Below are 22,077 nucleotides of genomic sequence, written 5' to 3'. Positions count from 1 at the left end.
TGAAACGTTTGTTTGAAACAATCATAGTGTGTTAAGTGTTATTCAGTTTTTTTTTGGACGAAAGCAGCGATCCGACGTTTTTTAGGTATATCATCTAAATGTTTAGATGAAATATACTACTCACTATAGGATTATATTTATTATTATTATTATTATTGTATGATGTTTTAGCAGACTTGGATTTTTGGAATATCGACCAGCAGCTTACGTTCGTGTCTGTATTGCTGTCCACATTGGTTTCAATCTGTAAATTTAAACTCTGTTAATATGTTTTAATAAGTTATTAAAATACAATGTACTTCAAAAATATTTCTATTATGCGATACTAATTATACACTATTGTCAATTAATTTTTATTCCGATTAAAATTGTAGTTTATATTGTTCGTATTCGTTTCTCGGTCCCCTTTAAATCATAAATAATGTCAATTTTTTTTTTTTTGTATATAATATCTTAATTATTCAATATTACAAATTTAAAATGAAATAGTATTCGTATTAGTATAAAATTATACTACCCAAAAAAACAGCCGAGAATATTTACACTTTTGGTTCGTTATTACAAACTCCTTGAGAATCACAAGTCGCAAGCAGTCATATCCAAGTATTATAATGTCTTATGAGTAATTATACTGACTATAACAAATTAACTATTCAAAAATAAACCAAACATATTCATTGTCTATTTGTACAACAGAATCAGTTACGATCCGTTTTTTGTGATTATTATAACTATATATAATTATAACTTACTCGTAAACAATATACGTAATTTCAAAATAAATATTGCAACGATTTTATCATTTTGTTTTAGTTAATCAGAATGTCATCAAGACCCAATAACGATCAACCATCATCTTCGCAAAATCAGGATCATCAAAATAATATGAGCAAGCGTCAATCCATGGCATCAAGACCCAATCAAAATCAATCTAATCTCACTGGATAAAGATAATAAAAAAAATTCTAGCAAACAACAGGTAGAATTTGTTACTGTTGCAAAGCATAAAGTGCAATATGCAAAACCAACTGCGGTGGTGTCACCTCAAAAGTGCAGTGACATAATACCGATGTTTCCCAAACCGTCTAGTCGTCAAGATTAGTATTTAAGACTTCCATCAATATGTTGTAAATATTTTTTATTTTATTATACTGAGATAAGTTCTTCATATTTTCACCAAATATGATAACATTATAAAATTGTGGCTAATATAATGTAAAAAATAATAAAAATAAAAATATTATTATCTAAATTTAGTTGATTTATTTTAATATAAAATAATAAATACCTATATTTTAAAACCTCCTAATACCAAGATAAAATATTTATTTTATAAATATTATATTAGACATATTAGAACTATATAGTTAACGTATAAGACTTTAGAGTGTGTTTTGTTTGGTAGTACCTTTTTATATTTTATATACAAATAATAATTAAATAAATAATTTTAATAATTTTGTTCAAATCTTTGTATTGTTATTTGTGTGTCGTTATGTAGTTTGGTTTACTAGTTACAGTACACGTCACATACATACAAAGTTTATGTTAATTAGTTATGAATGACATTCATTTTCAACTCGATAATTAATTTTAAAGTGGATATATATATTAATGTACAACAGTCGTTATCATATTTTTTTCGTTATAGTTAATGTTCAGAAAAAAATATGATAGCTAAAATCTAAAACATTTTTGTTTACTCTTTGTAACACTATTTAAAAGTATAGATACTAAGAATAAATATTAAAAAAAATATTCTAATACAGTGATTTTGTTATAGCAAACGGAGATCGATTACAATGCAAGAGGCCTTTAGTCTTTAATAACACAATAGAATTAAGTAGTGAGAATCTGTGTAAATAAGCATGACTTAAAAAGCTCCTCAGTTTCCAACTATAAAGAATTAATGGTTTTGCCGAACAGGTTTCTGTATAAACAATTTTCTCTAAAAATATCAGTCTTGAAAATACATTTCAATAATATAAATAAAAAATCTAATTATTTAATTCATAAAAATTTTATTGTTTCTAGGCATTCAGATAACATAAATTTCTTGTGATAAAATATAATTTCACCCATACGGGTTTATCCAAAATACGTAGGTAATCAAATATTTAAAATGTATAAGTTTTAACCAATAGTTATGGATTTTAAATTAAAAACAATATTATAAATCTTTATTGTTAATAAAAAAAATAATTACATTGTATTAAATGCGAGGATAATTTATTACACTTTTTTTATAAATATTCATTGTTACCTTCAATGCCTCATTGGCTATATTATTTACAAGATTACAACAAAGTTTTTGAACTTTGGCATTCTGAACATTTTCTTATGTTAATAGTGACATGAGTGATATCAAAATATGTTGTGGTTTTGATGTACTTGACATTTGATATTTCATTAATCGACAATACCTACATTTTAAATTTATATTTTTAATATTAGTGACATAAAAAAATATTACAGTGTTAAATCATACGAAAACTACTATTTTTATTATACATATTTTTTAAATATTTTTAATCAAAACTAATATTATTTTTCATAACTGTAACGTCAAAGTAAATATATTGTTTTACCTTGGAAATATAAGCAATACAGGGATTTCAGGATAGAATATTAGAATCTATGATTTATTTTGATCGAATATTTATAATAATATTTTATTTTTTTTTGTAATTATACATGCATATTCCGATGAAAACCATGACTTAACACTCTAAATACTGTGTATTTACGTGCCTTCTTATATATATTACCTATGGGTTATAAGTAAAATGTTACTGCACAGATTTTTATAAAATAGTTATTGACAAAATCTAAAATACAGAACAAATATCACAGTATATTGATATTAAATAGAACATTGTTAGTTTTTTGGTAAGTCTTTTTAAAACAACAATGTATTATGTGTTAAACATTAATAACTAATAACTATGTCATTAGGGGTCTTGATAAATTTTTTAAATTCATATAATAGACGTGGAATATACGATTTTAATATAAAATCATAAACATTGATTTTAAAGTAAAACAATTAGTTTAAACATTTTAATTTTTGTAATAATTGGTTAAAATACCATCATGATAAGTGTACTTTAAGTATCAATTATTTGGTAAACACAGCAGGCGATTTAACTCTTACATATACATTATATTTATCTAATTACATATTTTGTAATATTTTTTCGTTGATTTGTTCTTAAGATAACTGTCTTTTTTTTTAACTTATTGATGAAAAAATATAAATCAATACAATCTGAATATTATATAAACCAAATATATTTATAGATTATTATAACTTTAATTCCTGTACGCTGTACGCCTGTGTCCAATTAATAATTACAGTGTATTTACACAGTCTTGTATGTATGTATGTATTTTTCTAGATAATATACTTACCATTAAACATAATAGTAGGTAAATTTACTCTAATATTAAAGTTAACATCACAAAATACCTATGTTCTGCAGAAGGCAAATTCGTTATGGTGTACTTTTAGTAAGACATAGATAATTCATATCATATCACTGTCGATATTAAAGGCGAATATATTATGCTTTCATTATAGTTTTATTTAATAATTTTTAATATTATAATGATAGATTTACATTCATTAACATTTATTATTAAGTAATTCCAAAACTTATTTAAATTTTTATTAAAAATTAATAATACTATTATAATTATTATTTTAATTAGTAATACTCCAATAAGTAAATTGACACAGTATGCGTTTTATAACATATTATTTACGTTGATTAAAATAACGAAAAATGTAATTAAATTGAACCCTAATTATAATTGTTGTCGAAATGTTATAGCCACACTTACTACTGTATATATATTTTACATTCAATTAGCTATTATAATATTAGTATTTTATGACTAATAATTTTATGGCAATATTAATTTGATTTTATTTATTTTATTAAATTAGTATAAATTTGTAATGAAACTATTAACGTATTGGGCACTGATTATTATCAAAAAATTATTTCCATGATGATTGACTAATACATGCTCAAATGTCTAATCGTTTCTTCAAATACTAGTCAATCTTCAATCAAGTAATTATTATTGACATTTAAATAGGTTTTATATAAACCTCGATATGACCGTGCGATTGATGTTATAGTGTGTTACCCGACAGCTGAAACGTTTGTCTGAAACAATCATATTGTGTTAAGTATTTTTCAGTTTCTTTTTCGACGAAAGCAGCAACGCGACGTATTCTAGGTATATCATCTAAATATTTAGATGAAATATACTACTTATTTTACGATTATATTATTTTAGTATTATTAATATTGTTTAATGTTTTAGCAGAATTGGATTTTTGGAGTGTCGACCAGCAGCTTGCGTTCGTGTCCCTTTTGCAGTCAACAGTCAACACTCGTTTCAATCTGTAAGTTTACTTTCTGTTATAATATATTATAATTAATTATTAAAATACAATATCCGACGAAAATATGTCTATTACGCGAGATATATATATAATTAGACAACTATTAATTAATTTATATTTTCGAATTATTTTTTTCAATTCCGAATAAAAAACTGTAGTTTAAATTGCCCGTATACGTTTTATTGGTCACTCAAATCGTAAATAATATAAATTTAATTATTTTTTGTATATAATATCCTTATTATTCAGTATAACGATTTGTCATTATTTTATGCTACCAAAAAACCATCCGAGAATATTTATACTGGTTGGTGTCGAATGTTATTAAAAACTCTTCGAGGATCACAAGTCACAACCAACAATATCCAAATATTATAATATCTTAGGCGAAACTATACTAACCATGAGAAAAAACTTTTTGATTTGTAAAAAAAAAACCAAATAGGTATATCGTTGGATAAGATTTCTGATCGTATTTCTGATTGTCGTATACTCGTATACAATATTCTCAAGTTAAAAAAAATAAATATTGTTATTATTTATCAATTTGTTTTAGACAAACAACATGTCATCAAGACCCAATAGCAGCCAATCATCTTCTTCACAAGATAAAGATAATAAAAAAAATACTAGCAAACAACAGGTAGAATTTGTTACTGTTGCAAAGCATAAAGTGCAATATGCAAAATCAACTGTGTTGTTGTCACCTCAAAAGCGGAGTGACATAAAACCGATGTTTCCCAAGCCCTCTGGTCGTCAAGACTAGTATTTTTTAAGACTTGCATCAATATGTTGTAAATAATTTTTATTTTATTATACTAAGATACATTCTACATATGACAACATGTTTAATATGTGGCTGATATTATATTTATATAAAAATATAAATATATTATTATTTAAATTTAAATGATTTTTTTTTAATATAAAATAATAAATACCCGATATTAAAATGAGGTTTTAAAACCTCATAAAACCAAAAAAAAATAGGTATTTTATAATTGAATATGAGATTTATTAGAAGTATATAGTTGACGTATTATGGATAATTCAGTAGTATATGAATAGGTTACTCCTGATAGCAAAACTTTAAGGAATGTTTTGTTTGGTAGTACATTTTTATATTTTAATTAGAAATAAATAATATTTTAGAATTCTGTAGATGGTATATATGTCTAAGTATCATAAATATTTAAAAAAGTTTTGTGAATTTAACTGTGAATATACGTCGATAAAACGTATGAAATTGGTTGTACAAATTATTCGTATTATTGTATCGTTATCTTCGTGTCGTTTGGTATATTTGTTACAGTATACGTCAAATGCGTACAATTTTAAGAACAGATATATTTAAACGTATAATAGTCGTGATCATACTTATAACTATAGTATATTATAATGGGTAAATGTATGTTCTTACACAAGACCTTGCAGGTAAAAAAAATACTTATTTTAGTTTTATTTATAACCAGCTTGTCTTCAAGACCCAATCATCAATCGTTTTATTTGTGAGATCAATATCATTAAAAATCAAGAGCATAAGTCAGACGAAATCAGTTACAGTTAAAAAGTATAAAGCGCAATCTCCTAAACCGGCTAATAAACTGATTGCGTTCGTGTCGCACCAAATGCGGAATATCAAATTGATGTTAGGTATGATGATGATATGATCGTACGATTGATATTTGTAATGATGTGCGCCTAAGCTATCATATATTTTTTAAATTTAAAATATACAATAAAATAATTATAATAATTGTTAGTTAATAACGATAAGATATTACACACACACACACACAGGCAACATGCAGATCGTTCATGCAATAAGACATAATAATAAGAAATTAAAATACGTGTATTAAAAAATATTAAAAAAAAGTTAAATAAAATTACAATAGTGGTTCAAAGAAAATAAGGTCTAATTATTTTAAAACATAAATCGATCACCTCATATTACATCTTGAACGCGAACTATGATTTCAACAAACAAGTCGTTATAAGGATCAGAGAGGTAATATTACCAAATTATAATTTAACAAGTTATGGATTTAGAAACATATAATCGTTATTATTATTATTATTTTATAATCTAGAATCTTTTCAATCATTAGCTACTTTTGTCAAGACTCTTGATGGGCTTACAATTTTATAATATAAATACGAATGCATATGTAAAACCTGTTAGTCGTGTTAGAAACACTATCAAGGTAACAACTCCTATGAAGAAATATTCTAAACGTAAACTAGTTGAACATAGTTTAACACCAGAAAATTTGGCTTTTCTACGCTTGCTAAACGCTATTTAATATGGATGATATGTATTTAGATGTCACGGCTGAATACACCGATGATTGTAAAATAACTCAAATTGAATATCATTCTTTTTTACCTTATTCAACATCTGCCCTCTCCAATAACGATGAAGTACGTATTGCTTTACATAACACAGAGTCTTATACTTTACCATGTGAGAGTTATATTTACATCGAGGGTACAATAACCAAACCTACAGAAATAACTGAAGAAATTAGATTTATAAACAATGGACTGTCATTTCTTTTCTCTGAAATGAAATATGAAATAAACGGTACTCAAATTCAAAAACTTGTTAACCCAGGTATTTCGACTACATTAAAAGGATATTGCTCGTATAATAAATCAAATATTATATCGCATCATAACGCTTCCTGGGATAGTGATATTAAAAATGGTAATAAAGATTTTATCGACAGCGGTAATTTTAACGGGTGTATTAATCTTAAAGATTTGTTTGGTTTTTGTGAAGATTATAAACGTATTTTAATAAACTGTAATCAACAACTTATATTAAATAGATCATCGATCGATATGAATGCTGTTAAACAGTTTAAAAATAATGAAATAGTAGACGCTCCTAAACTAAAAGACGTTAAAATAAATATAACAAAAATATTGTGGAGAATGCCTATAGTGAAAGTGAGTGATAGAGAAAAAATACGACTGTTGAAAGTAATCAACAATCAGAAACCTCTAACATGTGCGTTTAGATCGTGGGAACTGTGTGAATATCCGTTTTTACCTCAAAACACTTCGCATTCATGGAAAGTAAAGACATCTAACAATACTCGATATGTCATAATCGGTTTTCAAACCGATAGGAAAAATAGCTCGAGTAAAGCAATGTCATTTTTTGATCATTGTAAAATTAAAAACGTAAAGGTCTATTTAAACTCTGAAATATTCCCATATGAAGATTTTCAAAGCGACTTTACTAAGAACAAGATGGCTACATTATATCACGCATATACCGAGTTCCAGAAATCATATTATGGTTATAACGATGTAATAACGGTATGTTTTAATGGTATGCCTTTCAAAATGGAACCGTTAACTGCGTATCGATACATTCCAATTTCTTACTTGAAAATCCCGGTAAGTACTTTAAATAGTAGTAGTAAAGATTTGGGCCCATTTCACCAAAGCACAAAAAAAAAGAATTTTGTTTTGTTAAAAAATTAATTTAAATATAGTCAAATAAAATAAATGAAATAATTACATAAAAATGATAACAGAATGTTAGTAAAAATAATTAATAAATTATTTTACATATTTAGTAAAAATTAAAATATTTTTCATCATTAGATCTTAATTCTAGTTTTTTTCAATTACCTGTCAAAGAAGAAGACCAATACAAACTTGTATTCACATCTTGTCATGGATTATTCACGTTTACTAAAATCCGACAAGGCCTAAAAGTTAGCTCAAGCATTTTTTAGAGAAAATTAAATGAAGCTTTTTCAGAACAAGTAAATGTTTCTTTTTTTAATAACAAAATTGAATTACTCGGTCATATAATAACTCGTGAAGGTATAAAAAAAACAAAAGCAATAACTCAGTTCAAATAACCAAAACCTCAAAAAGATGTTAGATCATTTATAGGAATAAATTCTTATTACAGAAAACACGTAAAAGATTTCGCATAAATAGCCCACCCCTTCACTGAACTTATAAAAAGAGATAATAAAAAATGGATTAGAAAATTTAACACGAAAAATCATTTCAAAAATTAAAAAATTATTTTATCTCTGAACCACTTTTGAAACACTTTAATGACCATAAACCTGTTTCTCTAACAACAGATGCTTCAATAATACGTTTAGGAGCTTATATTGAACAACCAAATGATAATAACATACTACATCTGATAGGCTATGCGTCACGTAAATTATTGTACAATGAAAAAAAAAATATTCAACAACTACCTTAGAACTATAAGGTTTCTGTTTTGAAATAAATTATTTTTGCGAATATTTATGGGGAAGATATTTTACCGTTTTTTGCGACAATATATGTCTTCAATACTACAAAAATTTAAAAATTCCTTCAGCTCAGATAGCTAGATTAACACTTAATTAATTAGATTTCAATTTTTATATAGATTGCAAAAAAGGTGTAGAAAATTAAATAGCAGATGCCTTATCTAGGAATGAATTAATAATATTGATGTAATAGTTGAATATGAACATACAAAAATAAATTTAGATTTAGGCAATATAAAATAAATATGCATATTTTTTTAGTTTGTATTAGACAAGCAGCTTGTTATCAAGACCCAATGGTCATTGGTCTTCTACACGGAATCAAGAAAATAAAAAAAATAAGACTAAACACCGAACAAGCATGTCATGTGTACACAATGATATCCCTCACGAAATCAAGAACCTATAAATAAAGCGAAATAATTATAAACAACATAAGAATAAACTCCCAACTTGCACGTCATTAACATCCAATAATTAATCGTTTATATTTAGCGATCATCATCATAAAACAAAAAAGAGCAAATGTCAAACCTGCATGCCACAAGGCACAATAATCCATCATGTTCTAACGAGATCAAAATCTTAAAAAGAAAAGAGCAAATGCCAAACCAGAATATTATTAAGATCTAATGATCAACATTCTTCTAAATGGGATCAAGATCATAAAAAAAGAGCAAACGCCAAACCAGTGTGTCATAAAGACCCAATATCGATCAAGCATCTTCTTCATGAAATCAAGATCGTCAAACAAATACGAACAAACATCAGGTAGGAAAAGTTACAGTTACAAAGCATAAAATGCAATATGCTAAACCTACTGCGATCGTTTCACCCCGAAAGCTGAATGATAACAAAAAGGTAATTTCTAAACCACCTTGTCGACAATACTATTTTAAAGAAGCAAACGCCAAACCAGAATGTTTTCAATACCCAATGATCAATAGTCTTCTATACCGTATCAAGTTCATACAAAAAATAAGAGCAAACGAAAAATCAGTATGTCATAAAGAACTAATAAACTATCCTCTTCAAACGATCAAGATCATAATAAAATAAGAGCCAAAGCCAAACCACAATGTTATCAAGATTTAATAATCAATAGTCTTCTAAACGGAATCAAGATAATAAAAAAAATACGAGCAAATGCCAAACCAGTATGTCATACAGAACTAATAAACCATCCTCTTCAAAAGATCAAGATCATAAAAAAATAATAGCAAATGCCAAACCACAATGTGATAAAGACCCAATATCGATCAAGCACCTTCTTCATGAAATCAAAATCGTCAAAAAAATACAAACGAACATCAGATAATATGTGTTACAGTTACAAAGCATAAAGTGCAATAAGCTAAACCTACTGCGCTCGTGTCACCCCGAAAGCTGAATGATAAGAATAAGGTGATTTCCAAACCGTTTGGTCGTCAATACTATTACTGAAGACTGAATCAATGGGATGCTCCCTATAACAAAACTTTAAGTTGTGTTTGTTTGGTATAAACTTTTTAAAAATTACGTATTTTTTTAGTTTGTATTAGACAAGCAACTTGTCATTAAGACTTATTTATCTTCTACTCGGCATCGAGATCATCAGAGAAATTCAAACAAATATCAGGTAGAATGGGTTACATTTGCAAAGCAAAAGTGCAATATGCTGAACCTATTGATTTCGTTTCACCACAAAAGCGGAATGATATCAAACAGATGATTACCTAACTGGCAATAATATCAATTAAGACTGAATGAATAGGTTACTCCTGATAACAATACTTAAAGGTTTGTATTTTATGGTACAAGCTTTTTATATTTAATATAGGAATAAATAATATTTCAAAATTCTGTTTTTTTTTTTTTTTTACGTAGTGGATAGTTTTTTTATTTAAATATTATAATATCTATACTAACTATGAGTAAATAACTTTTTGATTAGTGAAAATAATACTATACACATTCATTGATTTTTAGTACAAAGCGTTGCTTTTGATCTGTTATTTATGATTGTCGGATACTCGTATAAAAAATGCTCAAGTTGAAAATAAATGAAAATTTTATAATTTTTTTCTGATTGTTTTAGGCAAGCAGCATGTCATCAAGATCCAACGATCAATCGTCTTCTTCAAGGAATAGTGATGATAAAAAAAAATAAGAACAAACGTTATACCAGTATGTGATTGAGATCCTATGATCAATCGCCTTTTTAAAAAGATCAAGATCATTAACCATCATTGCAGCGCCTTCAAAAACTTCTGAATAAATTTAAAATAAAATGGGATACAAAACATAAAACGCAATATCCTAAACCGACTGCTTTTGTGTCACTCCATAAGCGGAATTATATCAAATCAATCTTTCATCAGACAGTCGTCAATACTAGCATTTAAGACATGGATCACCATGTTGTAAATTTCATTCATCTAAGCCATTTCCTAAGACTTTTTTTGAACTACTATCCAAAGATCAATTGTCTTCTTCATGGGATCATGATCATAAAAAAAACAATAGCGAGTCAAACGGAATCGGTTACAGTTAAAAAGTATGAAACGCAATCTCCTAAAAACCGATCGCGTTCGTTTCACCATAAATTGATTCTAATTTAGTTCTAGCAATTATACAACTCATCAAAATATTATTTAATATTGTAAATGATGTTTATAGAAAAATTAAAAGAAAATTAAATACAAACATGTATTAAATTAAATATTAAAACCCCTAAAACAAATTAAAACCGTGAAAAGTTACAGTTTAATAATTAAAATAATAATAATTTTCAACATAAAAAAAAAATTGTCAAGTAACTTTTTAGCAGATATTAGTGATTGGTTCCCATAAAGTCGATAATGAATTATTATTTAAGTTAATCAAATAATAACAATTTGGGAACCCTGGAAAATCAAATAATTTATTTTGCTTATAACTTTTTTAATATTTATCATATATTTCTTTTTTAATGCTTCTTTGGATTCGTCTATAACTTTTCTGTAAACATAATTTACAATATTAAATAATATTTTGATGAGTTGTATAGTAGTTAGAACTAAATTAGAATGAATTAACTAGCATGCATTAGTGGTTGAAGTTGGCTTTGCCTAATGGTTGAGCTCATATTTCAGGTTGACATTGAGCTTATTTCCCTTATATAATATACATCTACTAAATAATACATAAATTGTGTCAAACTTTTGTCGTCATGCTTTGATTTTATTAAATTATTTACAAAATTAGATACTTACACTTTCTAGACTTAGAAATAATAAATAGTAGCATTGAAGAGCGCAATTTATTTTATACTATTATTGTTCTTAAGTATTTTTTTATTGATAGATTTATATCAATATAGTAGTATAAGGACATAATATTTATGATAATAACGGATTGCTCTTTTTTATTTTAATCTTACCAATCTTAAATCGCTGAATTTTTTTTTTTTTTGAATAATGAATATGTAAAAAAATGAAGTACCATCAACATTTATACTAATACTACTATTCAAAATGATGTGGTAAGTTGATTCTTTAATATAATATTTAGTTATACTTAGGTAGTTATAAAAATGCATATAATAATAAATAAATACAATTAATTAACAATTATTAGTTTATTATAATTACATGACATTAGAACTTGTTTGAATATTCTGATATATACAATACAAGAGCATCTCAAAAAAAATTTTGATGATTGAAAATAAATTAAGAACAGTAAAATCTTTATTTTTTGAATTTAAATATTCCAACGTTTGAACATTACTAAATTTATAATTATTTTGATTATCTGTTTCAAAACCCTAATTTAATCTCTGATAAGACTTGAAAAAATCTTCAATATCTACATTCTTGTTTGTATTTAATATAGCATCTTTATCGGTATTAAATAAAGTACACTTGTCAAAAAATATTTGTGTATAATGGATTTGTATCTATTGGGTACCCAAGATAATTAAAATGTTGAATAGCTTATAGCTGATAAAATTAATGATATGCTTTTACTTTTCTTTAAATCTAATTTATATTAAAATTATTTTTCTGAACTGCTAATAATATTTAAACATAAAGGTCTACAGTGAACCAAGTTATACATCTCTATTAACAAAAGTCTTGATTTCAGTATAGTGGGGACAAAAAACCTAAATATCAAAATCAATGGTCGAAAAACTTAACTTTTTAATAAAAGTAACTAATTTACAGTTTTTACTGAGCTTATTAAAATGTATTAAATATACATGCATTTTTTTTATAAGCATCTTAAGTTTAAATTTTATCAAAATCATGAAAATTGTAAAATTATTTTATTGTTCAAAATTTATAAAATGTCTTATTATTACAGCAATAGATTAAAATATTAATATCTAAAGGTTTCTTATAAGTTCCTATAAAAATACTTTAACATTGATTTTAAGTTTAAATTTCAATGAAATTAGATATTTAAACGAAGAACAAAGATTTAAATTATTTTGTTGTGTGAATTAATTATTTGTGTGTTTAATTTAAGTACCTATAAATAATTGTATAGCCAACATGTCTTTTTGTTTTAGGTATACCTCGATACACAGAACTTACGAACAATAAACAAGCTCCATCAAATAAAAATAATTCATCATCAATATCACACCAATAGAACGCTCTGAGATTCCATTAATGAATATCTTTCGGGCAAGCTCAAAGAACTCCAATCAATGCTTAGAGAACTGCGATCGTATTTCAATAATATGATGAATAACGACGATAATAACAATTATATTGACTAGTAGTTTAAACAGTAACTCGAGAGAAATCTCTAGCGTTTCATATTCTCTTCGACCATATATTGTGAAGGACATACAGTTAAGAGCGCTGTGTAGTACTATCTAGTACTTCACTATAACAATAAATTATTCCCAAGTTTTTTTTTTATTATGAATGCAATTTTTTAATTATTCAAAAATCAAACATTTTTTACAATATTGTATAATGTATATATTATGTATTTTAATATTTATGTGTTATTAAGTGGTCAATATTGAATATTTTTCCTAATAAAAAGGTTAATGAATTCAAATTTTTGAAAAAAGTTAAATTGGTAATACTTACTACTGTATTTTTAACTAATAAATTCACAGTAAAAATATTTTTTGACACGAAAATGACTGAAATAGAAAAATGTAAAAAAAAAAAATAAGAACAAAATAAATTTACTAAGTTAATAACAAAGTTAATGAAAATTCAAACTTAACTTTTAACTTTTTAACTCGTTAATGTCCAGCATTGCTATTTTCCATAAGTATTAGCGTATTTATGCAAAACACTATTTAAAAGTATTTGATTTAAGTTGATTTAGGCCCTCCGCACACGAGGCGATTGTAACGCGACACGATGTATGCGATATATGCGATACGAGCGATTTCCTTTCAAAGTGAATGGGGATCCTCTAACGACGCAATTTGATAACGATGCGACTTCGACGCGACTGTGACGCGTGCGACGGACGGCACGTGCGACCGGCAGTGCTGATCGCTTGGCAGTCGCGTCGCTCGAATTGCGCGTAATTACATTTTTTTTCGTTGTATTATATTATTATTTTAACTATGGAGGCATTCAATATTAAATTTGTTGGTGAAATTGAAAAACATCCTGAACTTTATGATTTCTCTATGTCGGAGTATTCAAGACGAGATTGTCAAGACAAAGCTTGGCATGATGTGTCAATTGAAGTTAATTTATCTGTAAGTGTACAAATTGATGCTAATTTTATTTTAATATATTAATAATTGTTTTTATTTGCAAACTAAATATTTACATATATAATTATATTCCACAAAACACACTAAACACGTTCCAAATATATAATATTATAAAATAGTATACTTTTACTATCAATTTTAATTTCCAGTCGTATTAAACCAAAATAATTGTTGATTATTTATTTGTACTTAGTTTATTTGCCAACCAATGGGACTTTCCAGTCCTCTTTATATTGTACACGCAACACGCTTCTTAAATAAAACAGAATAATAATATATACTACTTAAATAATGATAATATTAGTATATAATAAAAGCAATATGGAGAGAATACCAGTAAGAAGAATAGTTTATTATTTAGTTTATCATTAATATTATAAATGTTACTAATTTATATACAATTATTCCATTGCCATGGAAGAGATGCTTGTGGAGTAGTAAAGTATCGTGATAAATAATCTCTCAAATCATAACATGACGATTGATCGTTTACTGTTTTCTCATTTGAAGTCGAATATTCTGTAGTGAAGTTGTTGGTGTTACGCAGATCAACACTTTCTTCAAAGTTTCGCATTGCATACCGAATACCTTCCCTTTTACGGATAAAATTGTGGAGTATACAACATGCTTTTACGATATTATTGATTTTATCAACATCACGACAACGAATAGCAGTACTCAGCACTTGAAATTTTTCCGTCATCATACCAAATGTGCACTCAATCGTTTTCCTACCACGGCTTAATCGGTAATTAAATACTCTTTTAATGTTATTAAGAGTCCGTCTGGGGTAGGGTCTCATTAGATATTTCGATAATGGAAACGCTTCGTCTGCCACAAAATAATAGGGAAAGTTACAGTTATTGGTATCGTGAGGTAACTTTGAAGGTAACGGAATATCAAGTTGTGAGTGAGTTATATGATATTTCATTGCTGAAGCTCGAAATATTCCACCGTCACTGTTCCTACCTGCATATCCGGTTTCTACCATCGTAAAAAGGCCATCAGCATCACAACATCCCAATAATACTATCGAATTGTAGGCTTTATAGTTGAAATTACTTGAACCTGTATTCGGCAATTTCTCTATTCGAATATGTTTACCATCTATACTGCCTATACAATTCGGTAGATTCCACAAAGATTCATAACGTTCTGCAATATTTTTCCATTGATCCTTATTCGGTTTCGACATCCAATATCCATTCATCACATCCCATATTATCTGTGTCGTCTCTGCCACGATCTGACCAACTGTTGATTCTCCTCGGCAAAAGTACAAGCCTAGCGACACAAATGTACTCCCTGTAGCCAAATATCTGTAAAATAAATATGAAAATGCATTATATGTATGTTTTTTAGTGAACGATTGCAAAGAAAAATGGAGGAATTTAAGGACTACGTTTGTAAGAAGAATTAAAAACTCGACAAGTGGATCAAAAGCCAAAAAGCCGTATTATTTGAATGAGGCAATGCAATTCACGTTACCTTTTGTCAAAACATGTGCTATGCCTAGTGGAAATTTACCACCTATTCCCGATAAAGATTTTGAGACCGCCGATGTGTGGGAAAACTCGGAAATATCGGAGTATACTGAATCAAACCAGACGGACATCGTGTCAGTCTCATCACCAGATATGCTTCAACCACTATCCCCTCACCCTTCTACTTCAAATAGCATACCACTAATTACGACACAATCTGAAACTGAACGCGTTACTACTCCAGAATCGACATTTTCAAAATCCAAATCTACTCCAGGAAAAAGAGTAAAAAGAAATAAAAATATTTCCACTGATGTTGACAAAGCCTTGACCGAATATTTTGAAACCAAGAAAGCTAAAATAGCCGCTACTGCTTCTGATGTCAAGACAGATTCAGTGAAACAGTTTCTAAATAGTCTTATACCAGATCTCTTAACAATGTCAGATTCACAACTGAGAACCTATAAGCGCAAATCTATTGAACTCATTCACGAAATACTTAGTCCTCCCCTAATGAATAGTCATTCTTCAGTTGCTACTTATTTATCTTCGTTTTCGGACGAAAGTACGGTAATTTCAAATTACACAAACTTGTAGTCAATAATGTTTTTTTTTATTATGATTAAAATTATAAAGCCTAATGTTAAATAAGAAGTTAATGTTTTTTATTATGATTAAAATTATAAAGTCTAATGTTAAATAAGAAGTTAATGTTTTTTATTATGATTAAAATTATAAAGTCTAATGTTAAATAAGAAGTTAATGTTTTTTATTATGATTAAAATTATAAAGTCTAATGTTAAATAAGAAGTTAATGTTTTTTATTATGATTAAAATTATAAAATCTAATGTTAAATAAGGATATGTTTTTGGTTATTAATATTATAAGGTTTATTATATTATAAATATTAAAAAATATTATTAAAACTATTATTATAAACATCATTGACGTACCTTAATGTGATTAATATTCGTTCTTCTGCACTCACACATTCTCTCATGTTAGTATTCTTCTGATAAATGGCAGGAGATATAATATCTACAATTTCTTTGTAGGATTCCTTTGACATTCTGTAAAATGCTATAAATTTAACGTCGGTTTCCTGAAGTTCTCTAGTCGCAACGAAAAGTCGACAGTGGTTATTTTTTTGAATATAAGAATGAATCCAAAATTTCCTTCTATGATTCTTTTCTTGCTTTTTTCTACCAACCAACTTTTTGTACAAATAGTACGTAACAATTGCTTCTTCGTCACTAGATGAACTCGACATTTTAAAAAATGTAACCAAAGAACTGCACAAACGTCAATAATCGACTGATTACAAGCGAATAAATACGTAAACAACGATAATAATAATCGCACAACAATCGCATCGTGTGCGCCCCCGTAATCGCACAAATTGCTTGTATCGTATATATCGCATAAATCGCGCAAGAATCGTGTCGCGTTACAATCGCCTCGTGTGCGGAGGGCCTTAAGTGGATGATTATAAAACAATTGGTATATATAGATACTTTAATTTACAAAATGTATGTACCTATAGTGTATACATTTTATATTAACATTAAAATCCAAAAAAAAAAAATACATAAATTCATAGAATAATTGAAATTTTTATAAACACAATATATCAATGCCAATGCTACCATCACCATGCTTTTCTCATTCTGTAAAGTAGAATTCAATCTGAGAAGTACAGAAATCATTTTTTGAAGATTGTTATGAAACAGTTAAAATATAGAATAGATACAGAATGTAGAAGAACCAATACTACCTACTTATACCCAAACTAGTAAAACTAAAAGAATCTATTACAACTGATGTTTCGGATTCAAAAAACATTTCATCTGAAAATAAGTCTTGAGTATTATGGTTATGGGGAAGAGATTTAGTTTCAATCAACATATCAGACAATTAAATATTATTGAATTTATCAGATTCTAAACATACAAATATAAGGTTGTACAAGCATAATCAACCCATTTTTTTAAATAAAAGATAATACTATTCTTAGTATTTGTATCTACTATCGGTAAAATTTATTTTATTTATCATACAGCAATTGGTTAGGTAAATAAGTGGTTGTAATACAGACTATTTATTTTCTTGAAAAGCGTCCTAATCTAGGAAAATAAACGATATGTATATTTTTTAAGAATTTCATAATTTGTAAATGTGGGAACTGGTTTGCATTAAAATCACAATTAAATCAACAATATTAACTATAATAAACCAAAAGTATTTAACACACTTAACATGTTTTTCATACTTGTTAATTTTTTGAAAAATTTAGATCTTTTTCCAATTTTTGATATAAATTCTTTTATTGTGTCTGAATATAATTATAATATAAAAATATTAAAAATTACCTAAAACAAGTACCTACTCAGTACTCACAAATTGTCCCGGTGTTAATTGAAAGGGCTAACCCACGCACAATTCAAATTCACAAAAGAACATAGATTATTTGTAAATTATAAACAAGGATATGGTCATTATAACTCCACTTTTACAAAATACGAAAAAATAAAAGCTTCATAAAATAGTTATTCACGCCACGTAGGTAATGTTAATATATCAGATTTTAGAAACAATTTTTAATAAGCGAAGTTGTATAATATTAGTAAATAATAATGTCTGGTGTACTTATCTATCAGACATTACAAATATTTTGTATAAATGTATAATTAACTTGTTCTACGTTACCTTTGAAAATATTTATTATATTATCATGGATTCCCAATTCTTTCATCAAATGTTCGGTAAATTCGTAAATTTTACTAAAAATTAATTGTATAGAAAAAAAAGTTAAAATCAAAATGAAATAGTGCAGTATAGTTTACTGACTTTTGAGTTTCTGACTAGTCGTGGACTCGCTGCTGAATGAATGCATTATGCCCAGTACCAGATTAACCTACAAGCAAATTAAGCACTGCTTAGGACACTCGAAAAAATTCGGCGCATAATTTTTTTTTTGTATTGAAAAAATTTAAAATTTGTAGATTTGCACATTAAGTCGATTGTCATGGACCTGACATCGACTCAATATTTTACCAAATTATTAGATTGTTTATTGGGGACAAAATTCGGCTGACATAAATGGTCAGACTACATCCAGATTTCAATTGAATTCGCCAAAATTATACAGTTTATACACACATTTATTTCTATATAACAAAATATAATTTAATAACTATACATTTATTTTAGTATTCAACTATATAGTTTAAAAAATGAAATTTTTTTTAATTTGTAATTAGCACCTTTATTTTTCTCCTTATAGCCAAGTAAGCCCGTTTATTTATTTTCTTAAGGCCCGTGAAACACTTAATTCGGCACTGATTATGCCACTATTATTATAGATGTTATCGCGTAAATAATCAAGACACAAACAAGCAATAATACTCGGTATTTGGAAAAACCAAAATAACGATAATATTCGTATACGTATACGGGTCCTATACGTGAACAATTTTAGATATAGTTACTCGTACTATATGATTTGGTTGTATTAACCATTTTTATCCGGTAATATAATGTTGACTATTTAATATCCTATTATATAAACGTAAATATAGTAAAAATATTTCAACTAATTATAGTTAGTTCGTTTTACTAATTTATTTAGTATAATAATTATAGCACATACTACATACAACTAAAATATGTTAATATTTCTACCTAAGATTATTTAGGTAGTTAATATTTTTTTTTCATGTGTGCCCATTCAAGTTAACAGGTTAAGGTGACCATGTTTTATCCTGTATTTTTTTATATCGATGCAAATTATTCCGTGTTAATCCTTGTCTTATTAAATTAGTTATAAATGTTTTATAGGTAGTTTTAACGTACCTATATATTATCTACTATAATACTAGTATTTATAATCAATGATATTACATACTGTTAGTTTTATTTTATATTAATACAAATGAATATTAAATTGATTATTTTACATAATATAACCAAATGCCTTGATGTCAATGTTTTATTTAAAATATAATTATCATTAATCAACCTATATAATATTATTATAATATTTATAACCATAGTATATTAATATTATTAAAATTAAAATAAATTATCAAGTGTAGAAATTATACATAAAAATACAAAAATTACAATTTTAATAATCTATAATAGTTAGAACTCTGAAGGATGGCGAATAAAAATGTTTAATAATAACATATAACATATTATTCTTGTTAATATAATTAACATTTCTTCTTTATTTTATAATACATAACAATAAACGTCCAAGTAAATTATCGAACGACTGCCAGAAAGTATATCGATTATCTATATACTAATCATAGATAACATATTTCGTTATTTTGTTTTTTTAACAATTCGTAGAAATTATTAAAAATCGGTCGTTGGTTGCGTTCGATCGTACGGCGTACACATTACACGTACAATACATACATAAATGATATATTTTATACGAATACGGGTGACGATCGGTTCGCATTGGAACGATAATCTAATAATTATAAACCAGTCACTGTGAATATTTTTATATAATATATTCGTACATACTACATACACACTGTGTGTACAAAAATAAAACTTTTTCTATCCGAAAGATAAAACTATTATGAGTGTTCATTTTTCTTCGCGACTATGAAATAGAGGGCGGCCAAGTAGAAAATAGGTTTATTCTGACTAGACATTCGGTAATTTTCAACACAACATTCAAGGCGGATAGACTTAATATTCAGATATTAGTACTTAAATTACTGATAAGTAAACAGTAAACACTATAACACTAGTATAGCGTTGAAGGAACTTAATTATATTTAATTGGTAGAGCAAAATTATTCAAAAACGTGGTGATATATTATATTTGAATAAAAATATTGTATTGGTACAATTTACTGATTAGAACAGTTTATTAACATAAGCAATAGTTATTGTTTTGTATCAGTATTTCTGATTTTTTTTTTTTGTAATTATGCTAAATAAGTGCTTAAAAATGTGTTTCCTCGTTAATAAGTTTAATGGGGCGGCAAAACAAAATTTGCCTAGGAGCGGCAATTGTGTAAATCCGTCTCTGAGTAAGTACCTATTCATAATCAATGGTATAAGATTGTCGTCGGACCACACGAATATACGACGACACACCGACGACGACGGGCACTCGAAACCACGCGGTTTGTACGACTTGTCATTGGCGAGACAAATGTGTCGTTCGAACTAACAAAACAACGATCACGCTGTGCTATCGCGAATGACGCGAAAAACGGTGAACCAAACGAAATCGTTCGTCGAGGCGCGACACTGGCACTCGAAACGTTCGCGTAAAAATGGCGTACACACGCTGTGTAGCCGTGTGGCGAGGAAGGACGCGCGGAAAGGCTCCGCAAGTCCGAACACTCCGAACGCCGAAAAAGAACAGGACAACGACGAACCGGTCAGCGATGGTGTCGGCTGCAACGGAGCGGCGGCATTGGCAACTTCACAAACTTTCGTCTAACAGTCGCACCACCTTAGTGGGACCGGTTGACCAGGTGGCGGGAAACATACCGCGTTCGAACAAATTATAAAATATTTTTTTATTACATAAAACTATTATTTTTTAATTTTTAATTTAAATTTAATTACATTTTGTTTAATTTCAAATTAACTATTATGTATAATTAAAATTATAATTTTTGTATTTTTATGTACAATTTCAACACTGGATAGTTTACTTAAATTTATATAATACTTAATACTATGGTTATAAATGTTATAATAATATTATATTTTAAATAAAACATTGATATTAAGACATCTGGTTATATTATGTAAAATAACCAATTTAATACGCATTTGTATTAATAAAAATTATTTCTTAACATGTATAAAACTATATTGAAATTAAAATATTTAGGTACCTACTGTGCTTTACAAAATCTAGATTTATTTTTAAGTTTACATCATCATATTAACGATTATAGATTATTAAAAATGTAATTTTTTTATTTTTGTGTACACTTAAACACTTGGTAATTTACTTAATTTTATATAATACTGTGGTTATAATTATAAATTTCATATTAATATTATAATGGTCGGTTATTAAAGCAATATTATCACATTAATAATACATGGGCCCTGATTATTAATTATGCCTATTCAATAGATGAGTATTAAGTATTAAATTACATAAATTA

General features: G+C 27.0%; 2 protein-coding genes across 2 annotated transcripts; one reads left to right on the top strand and one right to left on the bottom strand.

The window, feature by feature from the left end:
• The first annotated feature begins 6,724 nt into the window (after nucleotides 1-6,724).
• LOC113557964 lies at nucleotides 6,725-10,889 on the top strand. The gene is made up of 4 exons (XM_026963502.1): nucleotides 6,725-7,185; nucleotides 7,252-7,828; nucleotides 9,314-9,486; nucleotides 10,793-10,889. Exons 1-4 carry the CDS (start codon nucleotides 6,725-6,727, stop codon nucleotides 10,887-10,889), a joined length of 1,308 nt encoding a protein of 435 aa, XP_026819303.1.
• A 3,936-nt stretch (nucleotides 10,890-14,825) lies between these two features.
• On the bottom strand, nucleotides 14,826-15,644 carry LOC113557965 (putative nuclease HARBI1). The gene has a single exon (XM_026963503.1). It carries the CDS (start codon nucleotides 15,642-15,644, stop codon nucleotides 14,826-14,828), a length of 819 nt encoding a protein of 272 aa, XP_026819304.1.
• Between the last annotated feature and the right edge of the window lie 6,433 nt (nucleotides 15,645-22,077).

Source organism: Rhopalosiphum maidis, chromosome 3 (assembly GCF_003676215.2).
Source record: "Rhopalosiphum maidis isolate BTI-1 chromosome 3, ASM367621v3, whole genome shotgun sequence".
NCBI classification, from domain to species: Eukaryota; Metazoa; Arthropoda; class Insecta; order Hemiptera; family Aphididae; genus Rhopalosiphum; species Rhopalosiphum maidis.
Note: the sequence above shows the minus strand (reverse complement) of the source record. Positions and strands in the feature narration are given on the sequence as shown.